We start from the raw sequence: 22,443 nt of genomic DNA on the forward strand, positions 1-22,443 counted from the left end.
TTTCCCCCAACCAACTCAACCCAGCAGTGGTCTCTCCAGGACCTGTTTCACATATGGGGGCCTGAAAGGTCTCTAGAGCCCACGGAATTCAAGGAGGGAGCAGGCAGGCGAGGCTCTCCGGTGCACCGGTTTTAGGGTCTGCATGGGAAGGAATGGTTCCTTCCTGCCTTTGCTAATGGTTCTCCGAAAGTCGCCCTATTCCGCATATGTATCCGGATCCCGAGCAATGAGAACTCCCACCGCCCGCGTGTCGTCCAGGGTTCCCCCCCCCACCCCGCCCTGTCCTGCCTCGCCCCGCCCCGTCAAGCTGGTGGACGCCGCCAGCCACCGGCCTGCCCCGTTAGCCTAGAGGGCGGAGCGAGCCGTGAGCGCCTCCAGGGGTGCGGGAGCCGCGGGAGCGCAGGGGGTGGGGCCCAGCTGGCCAGGGGAGGAGCGGGGCGTCTGGGCTGCAGGCGGCGGAGCAGAGGGAGGGGCGGGCAGCAGCGGCGGTGACCGCGGCAGCTGCGGCGCGACGTAGCCGGGCAGCGACCAGTGCACGGAGAGTGCGAAGTCCGCGCAGCCCAGCGCAGCCATGTGAGTGTCCCCGCCGTTTCCGGGGGCCGCGGGCAGGGCGGGGGTCGGGTGCGGCGGTTCTGGTGCCTCCCCCCGCCTGGGGAGTCCCAGATCTGCTGCCCCGGCTGAGGCCTGTCCCGTATCGCGCCATCCCCGGGACCCAGGCCTCGCGGTGTCGTTCCTCCCCTCCTCTCGGGCGCGGAGGACGCCCACAAAAGCCGCCGCCTCTGGGCCTGCCGCACCCGGCGCTGCCTCCTTCCCTCCCACGGCAAGGCCCAGGCGGCCTGTGCCCCGGGGCTCTGGGGTGGGCCAGGCCTGAGGGTGGGCCCTTGGCGCCAGCCTGGGCCCTGGCACGGACGCTCATCGGGAGCCCCACTGCCCTCGCCGCAGGAGAGACTGAGCTGGGAATGGGGAGAGGGCGACGAGGGGTGCAGGCCCGCCTCCGAGATGAGCTAATCTCTCTGGCCTCACCGGCTGGCCTAAGCCGCTTTGGGCCCCGACCCGAGGTGGCCGATCCGGCCTTGGGCTGGGCTCTTCGCCCAAATCTGGCGCGGCCCAGGCCGGAGAGGATAGCCCCGGCGCCGTAGGGGAACGGACCCTGTACCTGGAAATGAGAGGCTGGTGTGGGAATTCTGCAAGCAGCCAGGCCTGGGCAGCCTGCAGAACCAGTTTGGGTAAGGGGCTGCTCACCAGGGCAAGGGGTCTGGGTAAGCCTGGCTTCAGCACCCTGTGTTCTCCTCTCCCCGTTAGGCCTGAGTCCAGCCTCCAAGACTGACCCATCTCAGACAGTTCTGGGTTGCTTCTAATATATGTCCAGGCTGGCTGGCCGAGCACCTACTGTGTGCAGTCCAGTGTAACAATACGGTGGGCCATCTGTGGGGCTTGCCCTGGGCCTGCATCGCTCAGTGCCGGCACAGCCTTCTGAGGAGGGTTACCAGACGATCTGGCAAGTGCAGAAACTGGCCCAGAGAGGTTAAGTAATATTCTGAAGGTCACACAGCTGGTTTGGAGAGAGGTGGGAATTAGACCCAGATTTGAATTCTTGCCACTGCACCATCTGCTTCCCCGGCATGGAGGGTAGCGGCAGGGATGGGTGGGCAGGGAGAGAGATGAGAATTGGAGAGTGAGGTACAAAACCTCCCTGTCAAAAACAATAAACAAAAACAACCCAACAAAAAAAACCTCTCTGTCCTGGGTCCTGTGGGGCAGCAGCTGCAGAGGGGTACCTGGAAATGGGTGGGGATGAGGGGAGCACACAGGGCGCTGGGCTGGGCCCTCCCCGGGTGGAAAAGCTGGCGGGGAGGACGCGGCTGAGTCACTGCGGGCCCCTCGCTGCAGCTCGGACTAGCGCCTCTGCCAGGCCCGGCCCGGGGGAGGCCACAAGGCTTCCAGTGCGCCGCCGTCCGGGAATGTGACCAGCTGACCAGGGAGGGGGCCGGCAGGAAGTGAGGCCACCCGGCCGCCTCCGCCCGGTTCCGGGGTGGGGGGTCCCAGGCCGCACCGCGCCCCCCTCCCTCCCTGCTCCCGCAGCTGCGGCATGATGTCAGCAGCCGGGTTTGGGGCAGTTGCCATGGAGACAGGGGAAGGCTCAGGAGGGACCCCATTCTTCCTTGAAGCCGCCCCTTGCCCGGGTTATTTTTAGCGTCTGTTTACCTCAGTCCTGGGCAGCCCTGCGGTGGGGCGGGGCCGGACCGGAGACTCCCGGGAAAGCGGCTGGCCTGGCATACCACTGAGCTGGGCCGCACAGGTGGCGGGACCTCCTGACCCACGCAAGTGCACCAGTTTTGGCGTGTAGAGGGTATTAGAGGCCGCGGGATCTGGGGCCACGCAAGCGGGCAGAGTTCCATTCCTAGCTGCCCTGAGCTGGCTATGCTGCAGGCCCCATCACCCTTGAGACCTGGGTTCTTTCCCATGTCCAGAACAGACTTCAGGGCTGCCATAAGTCCAGATAATCCCCTGGCTCTTATCAGCCAGCCCCCACCAACACCAGTTGAGGTGGCCCCTCTCCCTTGGCTCAAGGGGTTCAGCTCTTTCCCTTCCCCCACCCCCAGCAGGGGAGATCCTGCCTATTCACCCCCTGGAATTGTCACTTAGATTGATATTCTAATGGTCATTTAGACCAACAGTTATACATCCTGGTCCCTGTGGCAGAAGCCCAGAGAAAGAAAATTGATGGGACACTCAGCCTACTCTGAGTCCAGCCCACCTACTCAGTTCCAGAATCCCAGGGAACCCCCACCCAGCCCCATTCTCAGAGGGCAGAAGCCCACCTGCTGATACAATCAGAAAGGAAGGAAGGGAAAAGGAAATTGCCTATGAGGTACAGGAGTTGGGGTAGATAGAGACTTGAAATCTACCCTTCCAGCAGCTCAGGATCTACCTGTATCTGGGCAACCCAGTTCAGTCAGCCCCCAACTCATAATCAGCTCCTGCCTTCCTTCATTGCTTTGGTGCAGGGCGCGGAGGGTACAGCAGTGAGCAAAGCAGACAGGCCTCAGCCCCCAGAGTTCACAATCTGGTTGGAAGACAGACCCTAAAGGGGAACTGACAACTGAGTTATGTGGCCTCATGGATCAGAGAGAGGAAACTATGAGGCACCTTAAAGGGGGACCCAATCCAAGGCAGGCTTCTTTGAGGAAGAAGTAGTAGGGTAAGACTTGAAAAAAGAGAGGGAGCTGGTCAGGCTGAGAGTAGTGGGAAGAGGATATAGGATCAATGAGAGCTGCTGCTTAAATGCTGAAGAGCCTACAGGCATGGGGAGAATTCACAGTATCTGGAACAGAACAATCATGGGGGGAACAGAGGGGAGGAGGAAGGTATATGAGGGAAGGGACAGAGCCTGAAGGTCTTGTGGGTCATCTTAGAGAGTCTGGACTTTATCCTTGGGGTAGAGGAATGCCCATGGATGTTTCACGAGAGTTAGAATAGAGGGAAGTTAAAGATTTAGAGTCCTGGGGTTTGAATCCTGGCCCTACCACTTAACAGCTGTGTAATCTTGGGCAGATTAATAATTGTTAATAACATCAGTTAACATTTGTTGTGTGTTTACAGTGAGGTACTGTGTCCACCCCAACTTCTGTACTCCACATACAATTCTCCCTTCCCCGAACACTCCCAGTAGAGGAAGTATCTCATTTCATCCTCCCAACAGCCCTGTGAGATAGTTGTTATTATTATTGTTGTTATCCTCATTTAACAGATGGATACCTGCAGCCCCAAAAGGTTAAGAAATGTCTCGCCCAAAGTCACACAGCCAGTTAGCCTCAGGTTTCTCACCTGTGAAGTGGGGCTAATAGGACACACCCCGTAAGTTTGTTGCCAGAATTAAATGAGATGATGTTTGTTAATTAAGCACAGTGCTTGGCATAGAAATCACTTGATAAAGGACAGTTTTTAGCATTGTCAGGTGACTGGAATTTCAAGAGGGGCAATGCTGTTATTGAATAGATCATTGTGGGTTAGCATGGAGACAGGGAACCCATTAGGAAGCTGCTGTAGGGTTCTAGGTGAGAATTGGTGATGGCTTGGCCTTGAGTTCTAGCTATAGGGGTGGAGGTGAGGGGGCAGATTCCAGAGACGGCAGGAGTTGGGTGGCTGAGTAGATGTGGGGGTAACAGAGGCTGAGGGATCCATGATGATTCCTAGTTTCTGTCTTGAACAACTGGATAAATAGATGGTGGGGCTGTTGGGGAGAGGTTAAGACTGGGGAGAGTCAGGTTTGAGGAGGAAAGTGGTGACTTTAGTTTGGGGCCTTCAAACTTAGCACATCCCTAATAACCCACTCCACATTGTCACTCAGCTTCCAGGAGGTATCCAGCTGGATAAACAGGCCTGGTGCTCAGAAGAATGGTTTGGGCAAGGAAGAGACATGGAAGCTGGCAAACTTTAGATGGCATTAAGCTGTGGGAGATGTACCCAGCCCATGAGTGGGGAGGATGAGGCCCATTCAGGGATGGGGAGAAAGGCAGATCCTCTGGGAAAATAATAATGTGCAGCCAGAGCGATAGGTGGAAAGCCAGAGGCACGTTGTCTCTTGAAATCCAAGACAAGGAAAGGCTCAAGGAAGAGGAAGAGAACTACACAGTGAAAAGCTTTGCTGAGATCAAGCAGGATAAGGACCAAACATTGGACACTGGATTCAGCAATGGGGAAGTCACTGGTGACCTTGTCCAGACCAGTCAGGGGAGTACTGGGTATAGAAGCTGTACCAAGATAGGAAGAAGAGTGGGTGGGTTTGGAGAGGAAATGGAGGTAGACACCTCTTCAAGAAACTTGGCTCTAAAAGAGCCAAATAGGGTGAGGGGTAGGGTAGCTAGAAAGAGGCTGGGAGTCCACAGAGGGGTCATTTTTTTTTGTAGTTATTTATTTAAAGTTAACTTTATACTGAAATATAATATTCACACAGAAAGGGTACATGTCCTAACTGTACAGCTCAGAAGACATTTTCACAAAGGAACACACCCATATAGGATCAGGAAATACAACCCAGATTAGGAAACAGAACATAATCAGTACCCTGTCAGCCCCCTTGCGCTCCCTTCCAGTCACTACTGCCCAGGGGTAGTGTCACTACTATTAATAGTCACTACTATTCTGACTTCTGTCACCATAGATTAAGTTTAACTGTTTTTGAACTTTATATCAAGGAACTCAAACATATATTCTCTTTTGTGGTCTTGCTTTTTTCACTCAACATTATGTCTGTAGGATTCATCCACATCGTTGCATGTGGTTGTATATTGTCCATTCTTTTTGTTGTATAGCATTCCATTATCTACTGATGGGCATTTGGATGGTTTCCAAGGTTGTTTTCATCTTCTATGTGGGAGTGACTTGAGCTTGTTTGAGGCTTGTGGAGAAAGTTTGAAACACTCATCTTCCATGGAAAGGGAGAGAGATGGCTAAGGTCACACATGAGGATTTCCCGCATGGGAAACAAAAGCCTGGCTGAGGTTGAGATTTACTCTTTTCCAGCCCAGCTGCTGTGCCAAGACCTCTGGCAGCTCCCGCCAGCCTGTGCACAGGTGCAGAGAAGGCAGGGGGTTAGGTTGCCCAGGGTTGGTTTCTGCCAGGTAATAGAGAAGCCCAGGGTGCTGGGGATATTGGTAGCAGGCGAGCAAGCTGGAGTGGTGGCTGCAGATCCAGGCTGGGGAGAAGGGTGTGCAAGGAAGTTAGAGAAGAGAAGGTAGGAGGGAACTGGCAGACAGAAAGGAAGCAGAGGCGGATTGTGAGCTCCGTGCAGGGCAATGTCTGTGCAATTCCAGCTGTTATCTCCAGAGACTTGCATAGGGTTGTCACTTGGTAAATAGTTGAATAAATGAGCTGAGGTCTCAAGAGGTCACAGGTAGAAGGCAGGTGAGGTGGGGGTGATGGAGATGTGGTTCTGATTTAGGAAAGGGTCATTCCAGAGCCAGGTGATGAGACTGAGGTGTTCCCATGGAGGGTGGCTGCACGGAGCAGAGAGGCCAGTGTTGGGTGGGCAATCCATGGGAATGCATAGCTGCCAGCATAGGGTGCACAGCATCCAGTCTTCAAGGAGGGAGGGGGAGAGAGCATTTCTCAAACTAGGATCCTTGGACATCTTGCATCTGAATCTGTAGGGGGGTGGTGGGCTGGTTGGAAATGCAGACCCCTGGGCCCACCCCAGCCTCTTGGGGAAAAAGTAAGCCCAGTGCAGCAGAATTGAGCATCAAGGAGCAAGAGTGTTTATGGGGTGGGGGAGCACCCAGGCCATCTGAGAGGATGAGATGCTCAATGGACCCTGAGTATGGTGGCCTTTATCCAGGCTAGAGTTGGATAGGGATAGTCAATAAAGAGATACTGGGGGCAAGAAAGGGCCAACAGCAAGGGGATTCAGCCCATGTGAGGTGGGGGCCAGAAGGATGGGGCCTCTGCCCTAGGATGCAGCTTCTGCCAGAGAGAAGGCCCTGATTGGGGAATGGGACCGGATCCTCTATCCTGTGGCCTGGGGGTAGAGAGGGTGTCCAGACTGAGCATCCCCTCTGAGGGTGGAGGGATGGGGGTGGTGCAGGGTGCTATGGGACTCTCTGCACCCAGTTGCTTCTCTTCGTTCTCTCGGTGGCAACACATAATATGGGGTTGATCCAGTCCCCCACTTTTAGCTCCTTCTCAGCCTCCAAACCCCCTCATGCTCAGTGCTTCTCTGCCGTCCTTTGGCACAGCCCCTACACTTAGCACCCCCAGCCCTTCCTTCTACTCTCTCAGCCCCTGCTCTCTAGCCTTCACACACTCAGAACCCCAACTCTCAGCCCTCTGTCCAGCTCTCTCTCAGCACTCCTCAACAGCCACACTATGAGCCCCCTGTGCTAACTGCACCCAATTCAGCCCCACACGGTGTCCTCACTCTGTTTATCCCTCCATATTCACCGCCGCCCTCGACTCCCTTTACCCACACTCCTGACCCAGCCGAGAAGACCCCTGTCAGTCCCCTGCCTGTGGGGAACCTTCAGTCACCCCTCCCAGAGGCTGGGAGGGGGGCCAAGGGCCAGGTGCCCCCGTGGTCCGGCGGGTCCCGCCCCATCCCGGCGGGCTGAGTCAGGCGGCAGGAACTGGGCGGGGGGCGGCGCCAGGAGGAGCTGAAGCAGGAGCCAGAGCCGCTGGGAGCGAACGCGGAGCCCAGCCCGGCCGGCACCGAGTGGCCCTGGGCCGGCGGGGACACGGGGGGCAAGCACGGAGCTTGGAGGGCTGTCCCGGACTTACCATGAACTCCAAGAAGAGAGGTAGGACCTGGTCCGGGGCTGCGGAGGCTCCGGGGCTGGTCCCAGGGGGCTGCGGGCCGCGTTCTGTGGGCCTGGGGCGCGTGTTTCGCCGGAGCGGTGTGGGGGTCTACGGAGGATCTCTTCCTGCTAAGGTCACGGGCAAACGCTGCTGTCTGTGACTCAGTTTCCCGGTTGGAGTCTCAGGAAAGTGGAGGGGGCGGGGCACTTCTCGGCACTGCCCCCCAACCTGGGAATCCCCCGGCTCTGGGCACCGGGAGGGCTCTGGCGTCTGGGCGCCTCGGAGCGGGTGGGGGCTGGAGGGGAGCAGCTTCCGCAGGGCGGCCGGTGTGGGGAGCCCAACCTGCACAGGCCGGGCCTGCCAGGCAGCTCCGCTGGGCTCAAAGCACGCACCCCGCCCCGCCCCGTGACCTCCTACGGCCTCTCGGGGTGTGGGCGTGGGAGCTCCTGGCCCACTTGGGGGGAGGAGGTCAGGGCAGGGCTGGGGAGCCCGCCCCACCCCCGGGTAAACAGGCGCTTCCGCACATTCTTTGCGCGCCCCTCCCCTTTCCTGCCCCTTCCCAGCCCGGGGAGGGTCCCAGTGCGACCCCCCCTTCCTGCCCCGCGCGGCAGGCGGAGCCTGCACCTCTGCAGGAAGTGGGGGCGTAGCCGAGGCCACGCTGAGTCCGACACCGAGTCACCCGCGGCCGCCCTGTCATAAGCACCAGGGCTGCTGGGGTTCGGACTCCAGCCTCAGGCCGTGGCCGGCAGGACTGAGATACAGAGTCGGGGCCGCGGGGAGGGGCTTCAAGGGCCTGATTGGCGCTGTACACCCTCACTCGCCACCCCCAGGGAGCCCCGCGAGGACTCATTCCATGATGTCCCTGTCGGTGCGGCCGCAGCGCCGCCTGCTCAGCGCCCGGGTCAATAGGAGCCAGTCCTTCGCAGGCGTCCTCGGCAGCCAGGAGCGGGGGCCCAGGTACGCGGCAGAGGGGGGCTTATGGGGTCAAGAGAGTCTGACCGGGTTGGAGTGTGCAAGTGAGGGCTTGGGGAATGACTTCTTGCCCCTTCCTGAGTGCAGTCTCTTCTTCAGGAGCTTCCCAGCCTTCAGTCCCCCGGGGCCCCCACGGAAGCCCCCAGCGCTCTCCCGAGTGTCCAAGATGTTTTCAGTGGCGCACCCGGCCCCCAAGGTCCCACAGCCTGAGCGGCTGGACCTGGTGTACACGACGCTCAAGCGAGGCCTGACGTAAGCAGTGCCCTCCCAATGCCTTGTCCCATGATCCCTCCCTAAGTCCTCATTCCCTTTCTGCTAGTAGGAACCTTCCCCAGCCTCACACCCTCTCCTCACTGCCTGTTCCCTGGGCAGGTAGAAGCTGGAGAGGTAAGATAACTCTTGTGGTCACCCCTTTCCCCAGGGCCTATTTAGAAGTGCACCAGCAGGAGCAGGAGAAACTCCAAAGACAGATAAGGGAGTCCAAGAGGAATTCTCGCCTGGTAAGTGAAGGGTTGGCATCCCGTATGCCCAGGATTAATATGCCCTTTGCTCTTGTGGTGTGGGGGACTGGGCAGCACCAGCCCTGGGTGACATCAGAGCTGTTTTCTGGGGTGATTTGGTCCAGGTGTGACTAGAAAAGGGGGTATCAGGGAAGGCTGGGGAGGTTCCTCTTCTCAGCTTTCCCAGGCTGCATGTACTTTGCCTGGGACCCAGTGCCTGTCCATGGGAGCTTCCAGTGGGTTGGGTCAAACCCCACAGACGTGGACAGCAGAAGATTATGTTGTAGTGGTACTGAGGGAGAGCCATGGTTCTTCCTGGGGAACAGGTCAGGGCTTCCCAGAGGAAGAAACATTTCTGCTGGGTCTTGAAGCATGAACAGGAGTTCCCTGGTAGAGGGAACCATGCATGAAGAGGCACAGAGCTCTCTTCCTAGGGGTTGTAGAAAAGGCAGTGGGCCAGGGGAGGGATCCCATGGAAGAGGTGGGGGGAAGAGTACTAGAGGGGCCTTGGGGACCAAATCTATGACACCAGCAAAGACCAGGCACGTGGGAAAGTAGGTCAGTCCCTGCTTTGACTGGAATGGCTGTGGACTGTGGTGTGAGAGGGAGGAAGGCTGTGATGAAAAGGAGCTAGGTAGGTCTGGGTGAGCAACTGCCCCTGCTGGAGTACTTCCCCTACCTCCTAATGCCCCCCTCATCTCTCCCCGCAGGGCTTCCTGTATGACTTAGACAAGGTGAGTGTATAGAGAATGGTGTTGAAAGAGGTTGGCTCAGGGGGAGGTAAAGGGCCCTGGGCCTCAGGCTTCTCCTAACGCACCTCTCCCCCAGCAAGTCAAGTCCATTGAACGCTTCCTACGACGGCTGGAGTTCCACGCCAGCAAGGTACTTGTGCAGCATGCGTGTGTGCTTGCAGCGTGGGGTGGGGGATTGGGTATCACAGGGAGATGGGATGATGCTAGGCCCTGGGTGAGGAACCCCAGTAGTGAGTCTCAATCCCCCCTCTCTCACCCCACTCATCTGCCCAGATCGACGAGCTGTACGAGGCATACTGTGTCCAGCGGCGTCTCCGGGATGGCGCCTACAACATGGTCCGTGCCTACAGCACCGGCTCCCCAGGGAGCCGTGAGGCCCGGGACAGCCTGGCCGAGGCTACTCGGGGGCATCGGGAGTACACAGAGGTGAGGGATGTGTGCCTGTGAGGCAGAGGCACAGAGTGTGGCAGAGCTGGTGAGAGGGGACTGGTTCTTGACCTCCTCCTGTCCCTGCCCATCCCTCTCAGAGCATGTGCCTGCTGGAGAGTGAGCTGGAAGCACAGCTGGGCGAGTTCCATCTCCGGATGAAAGGTACCAAGTGGTGAGGCCGACTGGTGGTGGGGAGAGGGAGGTGTGTGCCTGAGACCCCTGGACCCAGCTCATCTACTTCTCCCCCACTCCCAGGGCTGGCCGGCTTCGCCAGGCTATGTGTGGGCGATCAGTATGAGGTAGGAGGATGGGCAGGGAAGGGCTGGGATGGCAGGGTCGCAACACCAAGGGCTGCTTCAACCTGCCTCTTCCCCTAGATCTGCATGAAATATGGGCGTCAGCGCTGGAAACTACGGGGCCGCATAGAGGGTAGTGGAAAGCAGGTGTGGGACAGTGAGGAAACCGTCTTTCTTCCTCTGCTCACGGAGTTCCTGTCCATCAAGGTGATGTCTCTGCCCAGAACCATAGGACACCAAGATCCTGTGGCTCTATGACCCTGTGAACCCCTTATGATCCTCATGACCCTGAGACCCTTACCCCTGTGACCCCCATCTGGTTCCATGGCCCTCTGTGAATGTGTGACCCCTTGACCTTCATGACCCTGTGATTTCCTTGTGACCTCCTGACCTTGTGAATATATGACCCCTGAACTCTCATGAGGCTGTGACTCCCACGACCTCAATGACTACAAATTTAGACCTCTGTGGTCCCCGTGCTCCCAGGCTGCTTCGAGCCTCCATGGCCCCATTACCCTGAGAACTCCATTCCCTGTAACTTCCTCATGGCCCAATGACCCTGTGACTGTCACATAACCTCTATGCAAATTCAGACCTCTGATCTCCCACAATCTCATGACCCCTACACCCTTGTGACCCCACCATGCATTCTTGGCTACAGGTGACAGAACTGAAGGGCCTGGCCAACCATGTGGTTGTAGGCAGCGTCTCCTGTGAGACCAAGGATCTGTTCGCTGCCCTGCCCCAGGTTGTAGCTGTGGACATTAATGACCTCGGCACCATCAAGCTCAGCCTGGAAGTCACGTGGAGGTTGGTGGGGCTGAGGGGCTTGGAGACGGGGCTGGGGCTTCATGTTAGCACCTTCTAACAGCTTTTTCCCTCTCCAGTCCCTTCGACAAGGATGACCAGCCCTCAGCCGCTTCTACTGTCAACAAGGCCTCCACAGTCACCAAGCGCTTCTCCACCTATAGCCAGAGCCCACCAGACACGCCCTCACTTCGGGAACAGGCCTTCTATGTGAGTCACATCCCAGGCTCAGCTCCCCATCCAGGGGTTTGCTGGGGGTGATCCTGAGATGTCCTTTTCTCTCTCCTAGAATATGCTGAGGCGGCAGGAGGAGCTGGAGAATGGGACAGCGTGGTCCCTGTCGTCCGAATCTTCCGATGACTCCTCTAGCCCACAGCTCTCAGGCACTGCACGCCACTCCTCAGCCCCCAGGCCCCTGGTGCAGCAGCCTGAGCCTCTGCCCATCCAGGTTGCCTTCCGTAGGGCTGAAACCTCCACTTCTGGAACCGTGGATGAGGAGGGGGCCATGGCCCCAGCCCTGGCCAATGGGCATGCCCCCTACAGCCGGACTCTGAGCCATATCAGTGAGGCCAGTGTGGATGCTGCCCTGGCTGAGGCTTCAGTGGAGGCTGCAGGCCTAGAAAGTCTAGTCCAGGGACCCAGCCCACCTGCACATCCAGGTCCCACACATGGGGAGCACCCTAGTCCTGTCCCTTCTGCTCTGGACCCTGGCCATTCTGCCATAAGCCCTGCTCTCAGTACAACAGGCCCTGCCCACACATCTACAGACCCTGCCCCCTCCGCACACCTAGACTCAGTTAACAAGACCATAAATTCTAGCTCTCCTGAATTGCCAGACCCCACCCACACCACTACAAGCGCCACCTCTAGTGTTGTAAGCCCTACCCATAGTGCTCCAAGCCTTACTCACACTACCACAGTTTCTACCCACAAGACTGTGGTCTCTACCATCACTATTACAGGCCCTACCCCCAGTACCACAGGGTCAGTCCAGACCACCACAAGTCCCACCCACAAGCCAATGCTTTCTACCGTCACTCCTGTAGCTCCTGTCCCCAATACTACAGACCCAGTCCAGACCACCACAAGCCTCAGCCACACTGTTACAAACCTGACACACACTGTCACAAGCCCCACCAACAAACACGTGATCTCTACCCTCTCTACTGCAGGCCCTACCCCCAGTACCACACACCCAGCCCAGACTACCACAAGCCCCACCCACACTACTACTAGCCCCACCCATACTACTGCAAGCCCTACCCATACCACCATAAGCCCCACCCACATTGCTACAAGCCCTACCCATACCATAACAAGCCCCGCCCATACCATAATAAGCCCTGCCAACACTACTGCAAGCTCTACCCACACCACCACAAGCAGTACCCACACTACTGCAACCCCTACTCACACAGCCAGGATTTCAACTCACACCGCTACACCCAATGCTAAGGACCCAGTCCAGATCACCGGGAGTCCTACCCATTCTGTCACAAGTCCCACGCTTATAACTGTAAGCCCTTCCACTTTTCTAGACCTTGCCACGCTCTCCAACCCCTCTGCAAACACAGACCCTCCCCTCCCAGGCATCGACCCCCTGTCCTGTAGCTACCCAGCCTCCACTTCCTGCACTCAGGCAGACCCCATAGCCCTCTGCACCTCCCACCCAAGTCCTACCTGCTCCAGTTGGGAACCCCTCACAAGCCCTTCCCCAAAACTCCCAGAAGCCATCCGTCAGAGCCCAAGTCCCCCTCCCTCACCCCTAGCCCCTGTGCCCCAGCATTCAGACCCTAGAGTGGCCAGGGCTGCCCAGGCCCCAGTTCCAGGGGCAGCTGGAGGTGCTGGGGACAGGAAACTGGAAGAGGCACTGGGGGCCCTAATGGCTGCCCTGGATGACTATCGTGGCCAGTTTCCTGAGCTGCAGGGCCTGGAGCAGGAGGTGACCCGGCTGGAGAGTCTGCTTATGGTGAGGAGGGCTGGGCTGGTTTGTGGCAGCGCAGGGAGGGCAGCCAGGCAGGGGCGACAGCTCTGACGCCCTTCACAACCCCAGCAGAGACAAGGCCTGACTCGCAGCCGGGCCTCCAGTCTTAGCATCACTGTGGAGCATGCCCTGGAGAGCTTCAGCTTCCTCAATGAAGATGAAGACAATGACAGTCCTGGGGACAGGTGAGAGGGGCTAGGAGCGGGGGAAGAGGGGAGGTGAGTAGCTGGTGAAGGAGAAAGGCGAGAAAGGGGAACAGGTGAGGTGAGGCCAGGGGGAGCACGTAAAGAGAGCAGTAAGATGGGTGGTGGGCTCGAGGGAGGTGGGTGGGAGGGGATGGACTTGCTGGCGGGTACATCTGTGTTCATCTCTCCCATGTACTCCTCGTGTGTCCTTGTTGCTCATGTTTTCAATCCCATCTGTATCCCCAGTGCTTCTGGTCATCTTCCTCCTCATCCCTGCAGTGTCTGCCTCCTCCATCGGTCCCCACCAGCTCCTGAGCCTCCAGCTCCTCCTCTCTTCCTTGGCCTCACCTTGAACCTACCCTATGAACGAGCCTTTACTATGCCTCTCCATGCATCCTGTGCCCCCCAGCATCAACCCCCTCTGTCTGGACCCCAGCTTTCCCAGAGACCCTGGCCCCTTGGCTCTTTGTCCCAGAGTGGCCTTTGCCAATTCCCAGTTGAAGGTCATGCCCAGCCCCTCCTCCCTCCAGTGCTGCCTAGGTTATGGCCCCGTGCCCTGCGCCTCTTGGGCCGCAATCCCTTGCAGTCCACATTGCGTAGACCATCCCGCCTGCAACCCTACTCCCGCCCATCCCAGCCCCGGCGGCCCCAGAGGTCCCAGCAGTCCTAGCTGGAGGTAGCCCTGGGCAGACAGGCTCTGGAGACCCCTGCTACCACCTGCTGGTCCCAGCCCTTTCCTCCGTCTGGAAGTCCTCCGTGAACTTACCCATTGTCTGTTGTTTGTGCATGATGTGTTCTTCTGTTCTCGGATGGGGGGAACTTAATAAAAATACTCTGGTGACCAGATGATGATGTGTGCTCCTGGGGCGGTTGACCCCATTTTTCTCTCAGGCCCCCAAACAGCCCGGAGCCTGGGGCTGAGGACAGCCTCGACTCACCTAGTGCCCGACCCCTCAGCACAGAGTGTCCAGCTCTGGACACTGCCTTGGTCCAGCATCTGTACCACTGCAGCTGCCTCCTGCTGGTGAGGCTAGTGGTATTCCCCTACCCTTCCCTTGTAGCCCCTTTCCCCAGGGAGCCCTACACTTCAATCCTGGCCCTGCACACCTCCTCTGAATTCCACTCCCCAATGTCCCAGGGCCTGGCTCTTGCTGAATAGAACACCTCCCACACTCTGGCTCCCCCAAGTCTCTCCCGATGCATGCAGGGACTGGTAGTCCCTGGTCTCCACCCTCCCTAAGCTCTGTCTTGAGGTCTGAGCTACTTGGCCATCCCTATTCTCCAGAAACTGGGCACATTTGGGCCCCTGCGCTGCCAAGAGGCATGGGCCCTGGAGCGACTACTACGGGAGGCCCGAGTGCTCGAAGCAGTATGTGAGCTTAGCAGGCGATGGGAAATCCCTGCCACCTCTGCCCAGGAAGGTAAAAGCTGTGTGGGCTCTGCCTCATGTCTGCCCCAAAGTTCCTCCCTTGCCCTATCCCACCTATGCGCCTGTCTCCCCACCGGCCTGTCCTGTTGCTGACAGTTTCCTGCACCTCCTCACAGTGGTGCAGTTCTCGGCCTCCCGGCCCGGCTTCCTGATCTTCTGGGACCAATGTACAGAGGGACTCAGCCCCTTCATCTGCCCCGTGGAGCGGGTGCTCCTCACCTTCTGCAATCAGTACGGCGCCCGTCTCTCCCTGCGCCAGCCAGGCTTAGCTGAGGCTGGTGAGTGGGCTGCCTACCTGCCCCCTTTGCTCTCCTTTCTCAGATCCCCAGTGATGGGACCTCAGGGAAAGCCAGGTCAGCCCACAGAGACATGCTGAGATGAGCACTGGGAAGAAACATCGAAGGCTCATGCCTCAGCACAAAAGGGCCCAGATTGGACCCTTTTGTGCTGGGTCCCTGCACCTGCACGTGGGGTGGGAGCACTCTTCCCGCTAAGGACCCAGGTCCATCCACACCCTGAGACCTGCGGCACTGCCTCCCACAGTGTGTGTCAAGTTCCTGGAGGATGCCCTGGGGCAGAAGCTGCCCCGGAGGCCCCAGTCAGGCCCTGGAGAGCAGCTCACCATCTTCCAGTTCTGGAGTTACTTCGAAGCCTTGGACAGCTCCTCCATGGAGGCCTATGTGACCGAGACTGCCGAGGAGGGTGAGGCAGTAGCCCTGGTCACAAAGTGGCCTGATGCTATGGGTGGGTCTGAAGGTGTGAATTCAGGACATGAAGGTACAAAAGAACCCACCCCGGGAGGCTCTTTGCCCTGCCAGCTTGTTCCAACTGACACCCCCCCCGCCCGGCTTCCTTTTTTCAGTGTTACTGGTGCGGAATCTGAACTCAGATGACCAGGCTGTGGTGCTGAAAGCCCTGAGGTTGGCACCTGAGGGGCGGCTTCGAAGGGATGGGCTCCGGGCCCTCAGCTCCCTGCTTGTCCATGGCAACAACAAGGTCATGGCTGCTGTCAGCACTCAGCTCCGGAGCCTGTCACTGGGCCCTGCCTTCCGGGAAAGGGTAAGAGTCAGGCAGGGCTCCCTGAGGGCAAAGGCTGGGGTCCCGGGCTCCCAGTGTCTGGCTAAGTCTGCCTTCCCACCCTTAACCAGGCTCTACTCTGCTTCCTGGACCAGCTCGAGGATGAGGATGTGCAGACGAGAGTGGCTGGCTGCTTGGCCCTGGGCTGCATCAAGGTGACCCCTTTCTCTCCCCTCCCAGCTCCCCAAGCCCTGGGTCCTGAGCCTTTCTCACCTGCTGCACTGGGCCCACCTCAATGCTCTCTCCCCCGATAGGCTCCTGAAGGCATTGAGCCCCTGGTGTACCTGTGCCAAACGGACACAGAAGCCGTGAGGGAAGCAGCTCGGCAGAGCCTGCAGCAATGCGGTGAGACTGGGGAATCGGAGATATGGGTCAAGTTGAGTTCTATGACATTTTGGCTGCTGGGAATAGGGGTGAGATGGGGTCAGGGGTGAGGTGGGGTCAGGGCGGGGCTGGGGCCTCTCCTGATCCCATCTTTATCCGTTACAGGAGAAGAGGGACAGTCTGCCCATCGACGGCTGGAGGAGTCACTGGATGCCCTGCCCCGCATCTTCGGGCCCGGCAGCATGGCCAGCACGGCATTTTAAACTCCCCACCCACCGGCCCCCAGTGCCCCTTCCCCCCACTTTCAGGGCTTACCAGGCACTGGCAGGGAGGGTGAGGGCTGGCTCCAGACACTCCTCCCTCACAGATTCCTATCAATGAAAATCTAATATATTCTCCTTTTGTCCTCGGGGTGGGTAGAGTCAGTGCCGCAGTCAAGTGCCTCCCAGCCTCGGCTCAGCACACTTGCCATAGATCGGTGTCCCGGGCCTGGCCGTCCTGCCTCTGCCCTGCCACGTCCCTTGGTTTTGTATTTTATTTACAGAGTTTTACAGAAAATAAAAAAGCAAAATGCCTTTCCTACGTAGCCTGGACTGGTGCACTACTGACCTTCTGCTCCAGCACACTCTGGCTGTGGCCCTGACACTAGTGTGTCCACACTCCAACTGTGACAATGCCATGTGCTTTTGCCCTGGAAATCCAGATGGAAGAGAGCTCAGAGGCTGGAACTGCGCTTGGAAAAGAAGGCAGAGGAAGAGGGTGGTGGAGTGTTGCTGAGGAGGCCCGGGCTGCAGGTGGGTGTACCCTGGGCCTGGAAGCTGTGGGCCTAGACTGGAGCCAAACTGTGGAGTTGGCCTAGAGAAGGCCCAAAGGGTGCCAGTCCTGGGAATGGCTCCCTGGCAGCCAGCTCACTTGGCCAGGAGGCAAAGAGGAAGCAGGCAGGAAAAGGTGTGGTGGTGGCTGGAGCTTCTGGCCACCAGGGAGCAGCAGAACCCTGTCAGGGAATGCCAGGCTTCTGGGTCTTCGCCTCAGCCCAGGCAGCTTCCTACAGAAGGGGCTGAGCACAAGGAGCTCCTTGAGCGCTGGGTAGTTGAGAGGAGATTCTTGCCGAGGGGAAGAGCTGGGGCCTGGGAGGCAGGAGACCCGGATGGCTGCCCTGTGACTCTAAACAGAAGGTCCCTCCTCTCCCTGAGCCACCTCCTCTCCGTAATAACAAACGTGACTAAACCCTGTGACCTCCCCACAGCTGGCAGGCTTGTGCTGCTTCAGGAAAGAGGGCTCTAGGGAGAGGGCTCACGTGAGTTTATTAACCCCAGAAAGTTAAGTGTTCAATGGGAGGAGGCTGAGGGTGGGGGGACTTCAGCATGGCAGGCCTGTTCTAAGGAGGGCCCGAGGGAGGCCCACACTCAAGGCTGGAGAAACAGGTCTGCCACCCTTCCCCTCTCCCTCCAGAGCTTTCAGTGGAGACGGTGCAAGAGCAGGGCCTTCCCCACTCCCTGAGCCCACTCTGGCGTCCCAGCACCTGTGGCTGTAGCACAGCAGCGTGACACCCTGGGGGGAGTCTGTGTCCCTGCACTCGGGTAGAGCCAATGAGATACCCAACAGTCCCCCCGGGGGGTGACCCAGATCCCCAGAGAGCCCTGCCCCCCTGTGTTTTAGAGCTGTGTATGAAGAGGTTTGGCCGGGCCCTTAACCACCTGCTGGGGAAGCCAAGCTGAGCAGAAAAAAAAAAACGGTAACAGGAAGGAGCACAGGAAACACCTGGGTGTGGATGCAGGTGGCTCATTCCAGTTGGGTGGGGGCAGGCTGACAGCCCTCAGCGCGTCGGCGCAGCGCTGTGCTCCCTCTGTGACTGGGTGGCATGGGAGGGATAGTGTAGCTCAGTTTTGGGGTGGTCGGCTGGAGTGGTAGGGGAGGGGAAGGCAAACAAACGATAGAGACCAAGACAGTACCCAAAGCTGGCCACAGCCTGGGCCTGCCGCAGGGGCCCCTGCATCAGGGCTGCAGTCCCAGGACCACCCCTAGGAGCCCCTCAGGCCTGAGGCCCCATGAGAGGTCCCCCAGTAGGGCAGGACTGTCCACTGACATCCAAAGCGTGGCCTGTGTGGTGGGCAAAGAGGAAGTGAACACTGGCTGACCATGTCCTGTGAAGGTGCAGGCGGGGGTGACTGGACTAGCACAAGTTCATGGCTTAACCCACAGGAGAAGACAGAGCCTGGGCAAGAAATGTAGGATGGGAAAATTTCCCAGCCAGGGGTCAACTGGGACTGTCACTGGAAATCTGAGTGGCTCTACATCTCTGCATTCCAATTCTGGGAAGGGATAAGGTACCTAACTCTGTCATCTACAAGGAGAGTCCTGAATCCCGAGCCTCATATTCAGCTCTAGGTGAGGGTGGATATGAAGGTCAGAGGGTGCAGGAGCTAGAATTAGGGCACTATGAGGTACAGCCGAAGGACTATCAAGGCCAAGACAAAAAGAGCCTCGGGCCTTTGCCCCACTAACCCTACCCAGCTCAGAGCAGTGTGAACCAACCCCAGAACAGCCACTCAACCCCTCTCCATCAGTGACTTGAAGTCAGGCTGGATGGCCTCCTATACCCTGGCTCAGGCCCATGTCTGTGAGATGGTGGGGGGCAGGGAGAGCCCTTGTCCTCCCTTCTGTACACCTTGCCCTCCCCCAATACACATAGCCTCACATAGGTCTTCCCACAGGGCAAAGCTGCTCCGAGCACACCTCCTATCTCCTAACCTGCTGTCACACAGGTCTGGGGAGGCACTCACTCCCGCGACTCTGGACAGTTGAGAGCCTGCTGTCTCCAGTGATGGGAGGTTGATGACACCATCGGGAGTCAATTGCATCAGAGCAGGGAAAGCCTGTCCCCAGCTGTCCTGTGGAGCCTGTGCCAGCCTCTTGAGGGGACAGAAGGAAGTGGGCCTCCAAGTTCTGTGACACACTGCGAAGCACCCCATCAATCAGGTCCATCAAGGCCACAGCCATGCCTTGGCCACCATCGTTGGGGGTCTCCCCGGAAGAAACTAATAAGCATGCACTGCAAAAGGACCAGGCTGAGGTAGTCCAGGATAAAATTTATTGTGTTGGTGGTCCCTGGAGGCTCCCCCAACTCCCCTCGTTTCCTTTTGCCCTCCTCCAACCTTACCTTTCCTCCAGTCTCCCACTCTTCTTCCTCATGTAGTCAAAGCTGCAGAGAACCAAAAAAAAAAAAAGAAAGAAAAAAAAAAGGTATGTTGGTAAATGCAAAGAAGCAGATGGGTTGGCACGTGGGAAGAGAACTGCTTCTTTGTCTCGCCTACAGAGCGGGGGTGACTTCCTTATGTGCTTCTGCCTGGTGTGTGGGTACAATCTGCTGAACCCTAGGCATATGACATGCTCCCCCCAACCCCAAACAGCCCTGGAGTGCCCTATTTAGGCCATCCATCACCCATGGACAGAAGGCTCTTGGCTTGGCTGCCAGACCTGGCTCTTCTGGGCCTACGTAATACAGAAGGGTGAGCTTGGGAAGGACTCCTGGGCCTATACAAACAGCTCAGGAAGAACGTCTATCATTTGGAAAATAAGACTGTCATTGACCTGCGAGAAGGGGCCTCTTGTTTCAGAAGGCTGCAATGGGGTGTGCAGTGGGGTCACAGTTTAAGTTTAATGTCAATGGTCACGTCTCACTTATCTCTGAATACACCCAGGGCATATGGGTCTTCAATAAGTACTGACTTGGAGCAGCTGAATAAGCAGATGAATTGCCATGCTAACACCAACGTTTGTAGCTATTTCCTCTGAATCTCCTTACAACTTTCTCCTCCACCTCCTCCTCAGGCATCCTCTTATAAACATCACTCCACAGGATTCCATTCTAGGCCCTTTTCTCCTCTCTTTTGAAACACACTCCCTGAACCACCTCATCCATTTCTCTGGCTTCCATCTATACGCTGAGGCTGTGTGCCAGTGATTCACACGGCTCTCTCACCTCCCAACCCCCATATCCAACTGGTGACTGGACACCTTTTGAACAGCATTCTCAAAATCAAACTTATCTCAAAACCTGTTTCTCCTCCAGAACTTCTGGAGAAAGTACTCAGGTACTAAGCCACGCAACTGGGCCTCACCCTTGACTCTTTCCCTGTCCCCTCTTCCCAGCCATCAGAATCTTCTCAATTAAATGCCCTAAATATTTCTAAATTCTGTCTCCTTCTCTTTATCCCCATTGGCACCACTCAGTTTCAGGACATGTTGACCTCTCTCCTAAACACTAAAACTGCCCCCTCACAGACTCCCTGCCTCTGATCTTGCCCTTCCGTCCATTCTCCATGGTGCAAAGTGATTTCTAAAAACATAAACCCACCACTACAGTTTCTCTTAGGGAAAATTCCAGCCCCCTCAACCTGGCTCACAAAGGCTTTTAAGTGTGTTCCTCTCTCCAGCCTCACTTCTGCCACCTAACTTCTCAGTCTGCACTGGACCTCACCGAACCACCCGCAGGGCTTGCGTGCCCCTCTGTGGTACACTCTTCCCACTCCTCATCTTGCCTTGCTAATGCCTGGTTACCTGATAGGCTTCAACCTAGACATCACAAATTTCTTCAGGAAGCTTCCCTTCCACTGGGCTCCTGTCACAGAAGCATGCATTTCCCCTAGTACAGTACTAGGGGAATCACACCCCATTGCAATTGCTCATTTACTTTGTACCCTCCAATATATACATCCATAAGTATTTGCTGACTAGTCTACTAGGTAACAGGTACCACCCAAGTCTGCAAAAGATGATTGGTTGCCTTGCTTGTAGAGCTCGGTCCAAGTGTTTTGCTTTGTTTTTAAACAGCTTTATTGAGATTTAGTCCACGTACCATGCAATTCACCCATTTAAAATGTGCAATTCAGTAGTGGCTTTTAGTATATTTACAGAGTTGTATAATCATCACAATCAATTTTAGAGATTTCATCAACCCCAAAAGAAACTTGGCACTCTTTAGGTATCATCCCTGGGACCTCTACATCCCCTTCCCTTTCCCGGCCCTCAGACCCCGAGGCAACCACTAATCTACTGTAACCACAGACCCTATAGATTTGCCTATTCTAGACATTTTTTTTTTTTGGCCGCACCATGCAGCATGTGGGTCTTAGTTCCCCGACCAGGGATCGAACCCGCACCCCCTGCAGTGGAAGCGTGGACTCTTAACCACTGGACCGCCAGGGAGGTCCCTGGATGTTTCTTATAAATGAAATCAGGTTAGGTCTTCCCAACTTACCCAATTGTAAGATTCACCTGAGAACTTCCGTGGAGATTCAGATTCAGAGGCCAGGGAATCTGTATTTTAAACACGTGCTCCAGGCAGTTCTCTATTTAATCAGGCTGCATCTTCCTTTACTGTTCCCAGCGAAAGTGGGTCAAGAAATAGCTTTTGATGAATACCGCTAAAACTTAACATGATCTGAAAACATTTTGAACATGAAAGGACAGTGTATGTTTAATGCAGAAAAAGCCTGGATACTCAAAATACTCCCCAGAGTCCCCCATGAAACATAGCTCTTCAGAGTGCACTTTTACTGGGACTTCCCTGGTAGCGCAATGGTTAAGAATCCGCCTGCCAATGCTCGGGGACACGGTTCAAGCCCTTGTCCAGGAAGACCCCACATGCCGTGGAGCAACTAAGCCCGTGCGCCGTAACTACTGAGCCTGTGCTCTAGAGTACGCGAGCCGCAACTACTGAAGCCCACGCGCCTAGAGCCCGTGCTCCGCAGCAAGAGAAGCCACCGTGATGAGAAGCTCGCACACCGCAACAGAGAGTAGCCCCTCTCGCTGCAACTAGAGAAAGCCTGTGCACAGCAACAAAGACCCAATGCAGCCAAAATATAAATTAATTTTTTTTAAATGCACTTTTGGGCTTCCCTGGTGGCGCAGTGGTTGAGAGTCCGCCTGCCGATGCAGGGGTCGCGGGTTCATGCCCCAGTCCGGGAAGATCCCACATGCCACAGAGCGGCTGGGCCCGTGAGCCATGGCCGCTGAGCCTGTGCTCCGCAACGGGAGAGGCCACAACAGTGAGAGGGCCACGTATCGCAAAAAAAAAAAAAAAAATGCACTTTTACCACGGGGATCTCAAATAAGGAATGGAATGGAAGCCTGAGCAGGGGACAATATAGGGAGGGAGAACTGAGATCAGACCAGTGGAGGCGGCAAGCAAGTTGCATCCACAGGGGCCAGAGGGGGCAGTTAGAAAGGGGCTTGTGGAGTGGCTGAGGAGTTTGGGATTTACCCCCAGAACACTGTGGAGTCATCCATGGGCTTGAAGCAGGGGAATTTTGTGATCACATCTGTGCTTTGGAAAGGTTGCTTTGGCAGTTGTGTGGAGGGAGGAAGCAGGGAGCAGTGAGGAGTCTGCGGCTGTG

At 57.0% G+C, this 22,443-nt stretch overlaps 1 protein-coding gene across 4 annotated transcripts; it reads left to right on the forward strand.

Annotated features, from left to right (window-relative positions):
• The first annotated feature begins 464 nt into the window (after nucleotides 1–464).
• Nucleotides 465–16,631, forward strand: RIPOR1 (RHO family interacting cell polarization regulator 1). Of its 4 annotated transcripts, none has more exons than XM_060130659.1 (22): nucleotides 465–573; nucleotides 8,121–8,247; nucleotides 8,362–8,514; nucleotides 8,684–8,762; nucleotides 9,473–9,496; nucleotides 9,591–9,644; nucleotides 9,788–9,940; nucleotides 10,042–10,105; nucleotides 10,199–10,242; nucleotides 10,321–10,446; nucleotides 10,901–11,049; nucleotides 11,127–11,256; nucleotides 11,336–13,015; nucleotides 13,100–13,215; nucleotides 14,107–14,239; nucleotides 14,501–14,636; nucleotides 14,761–14,922; nucleotides 15,188–15,346; nucleotides 15,507–15,703; nucleotides 15,793–15,876; nucleotides 15,976–16,066; nucleotides 16,211–16,631. In XM_060130659.1, the coding sequence occupies exons 2-22, from the start codon at nucleotides 8,144–8,146 to the stop codon at nucleotides 16,306–16,308; spliced, it is 3,936 nt and encodes a 1,311-aa protein (XP_059986642.1). In that variant the 5' UTR covers nucleotides 465–573; nucleotides 8,121–8,143; the 3' UTR covers nucleotides 16,309–16,631. The 4 variants fall into 4 exon arrangements, with proteins under 4 accessions (XP_059986642.1, XP_059986643.1, XP_059986641.1 ...); XM_060130658.1 differs by lacking the exon at nucleotides 465–573 and adding an exon at nucleotides 1,828–7,292 and having other exon boundaries at nucleotides 13,103–13,215; XM_060130657.1 differs by lacking the exon at nucleotides 465–573 and adding an exon at nucleotides 1,830–7,292.
• Nucleotides 16,632–22,443: the final 5,812 nt, after the last annotated feature.

This window comes from Lagenorhynchus albirostris, chromosome 19 (assembly GCF_949774975.1).
Source record: "Lagenorhynchus albirostris chromosome 19, mLagAlb1.1, whole genome shotgun sequence".
NCBI classification, from domain to species: Eukaryota; Metazoa; Chordata; class Mammalia; order Artiodactyla; family Delphinidae; genus Lagenorhynchus; species Lagenorhynchus albirostris.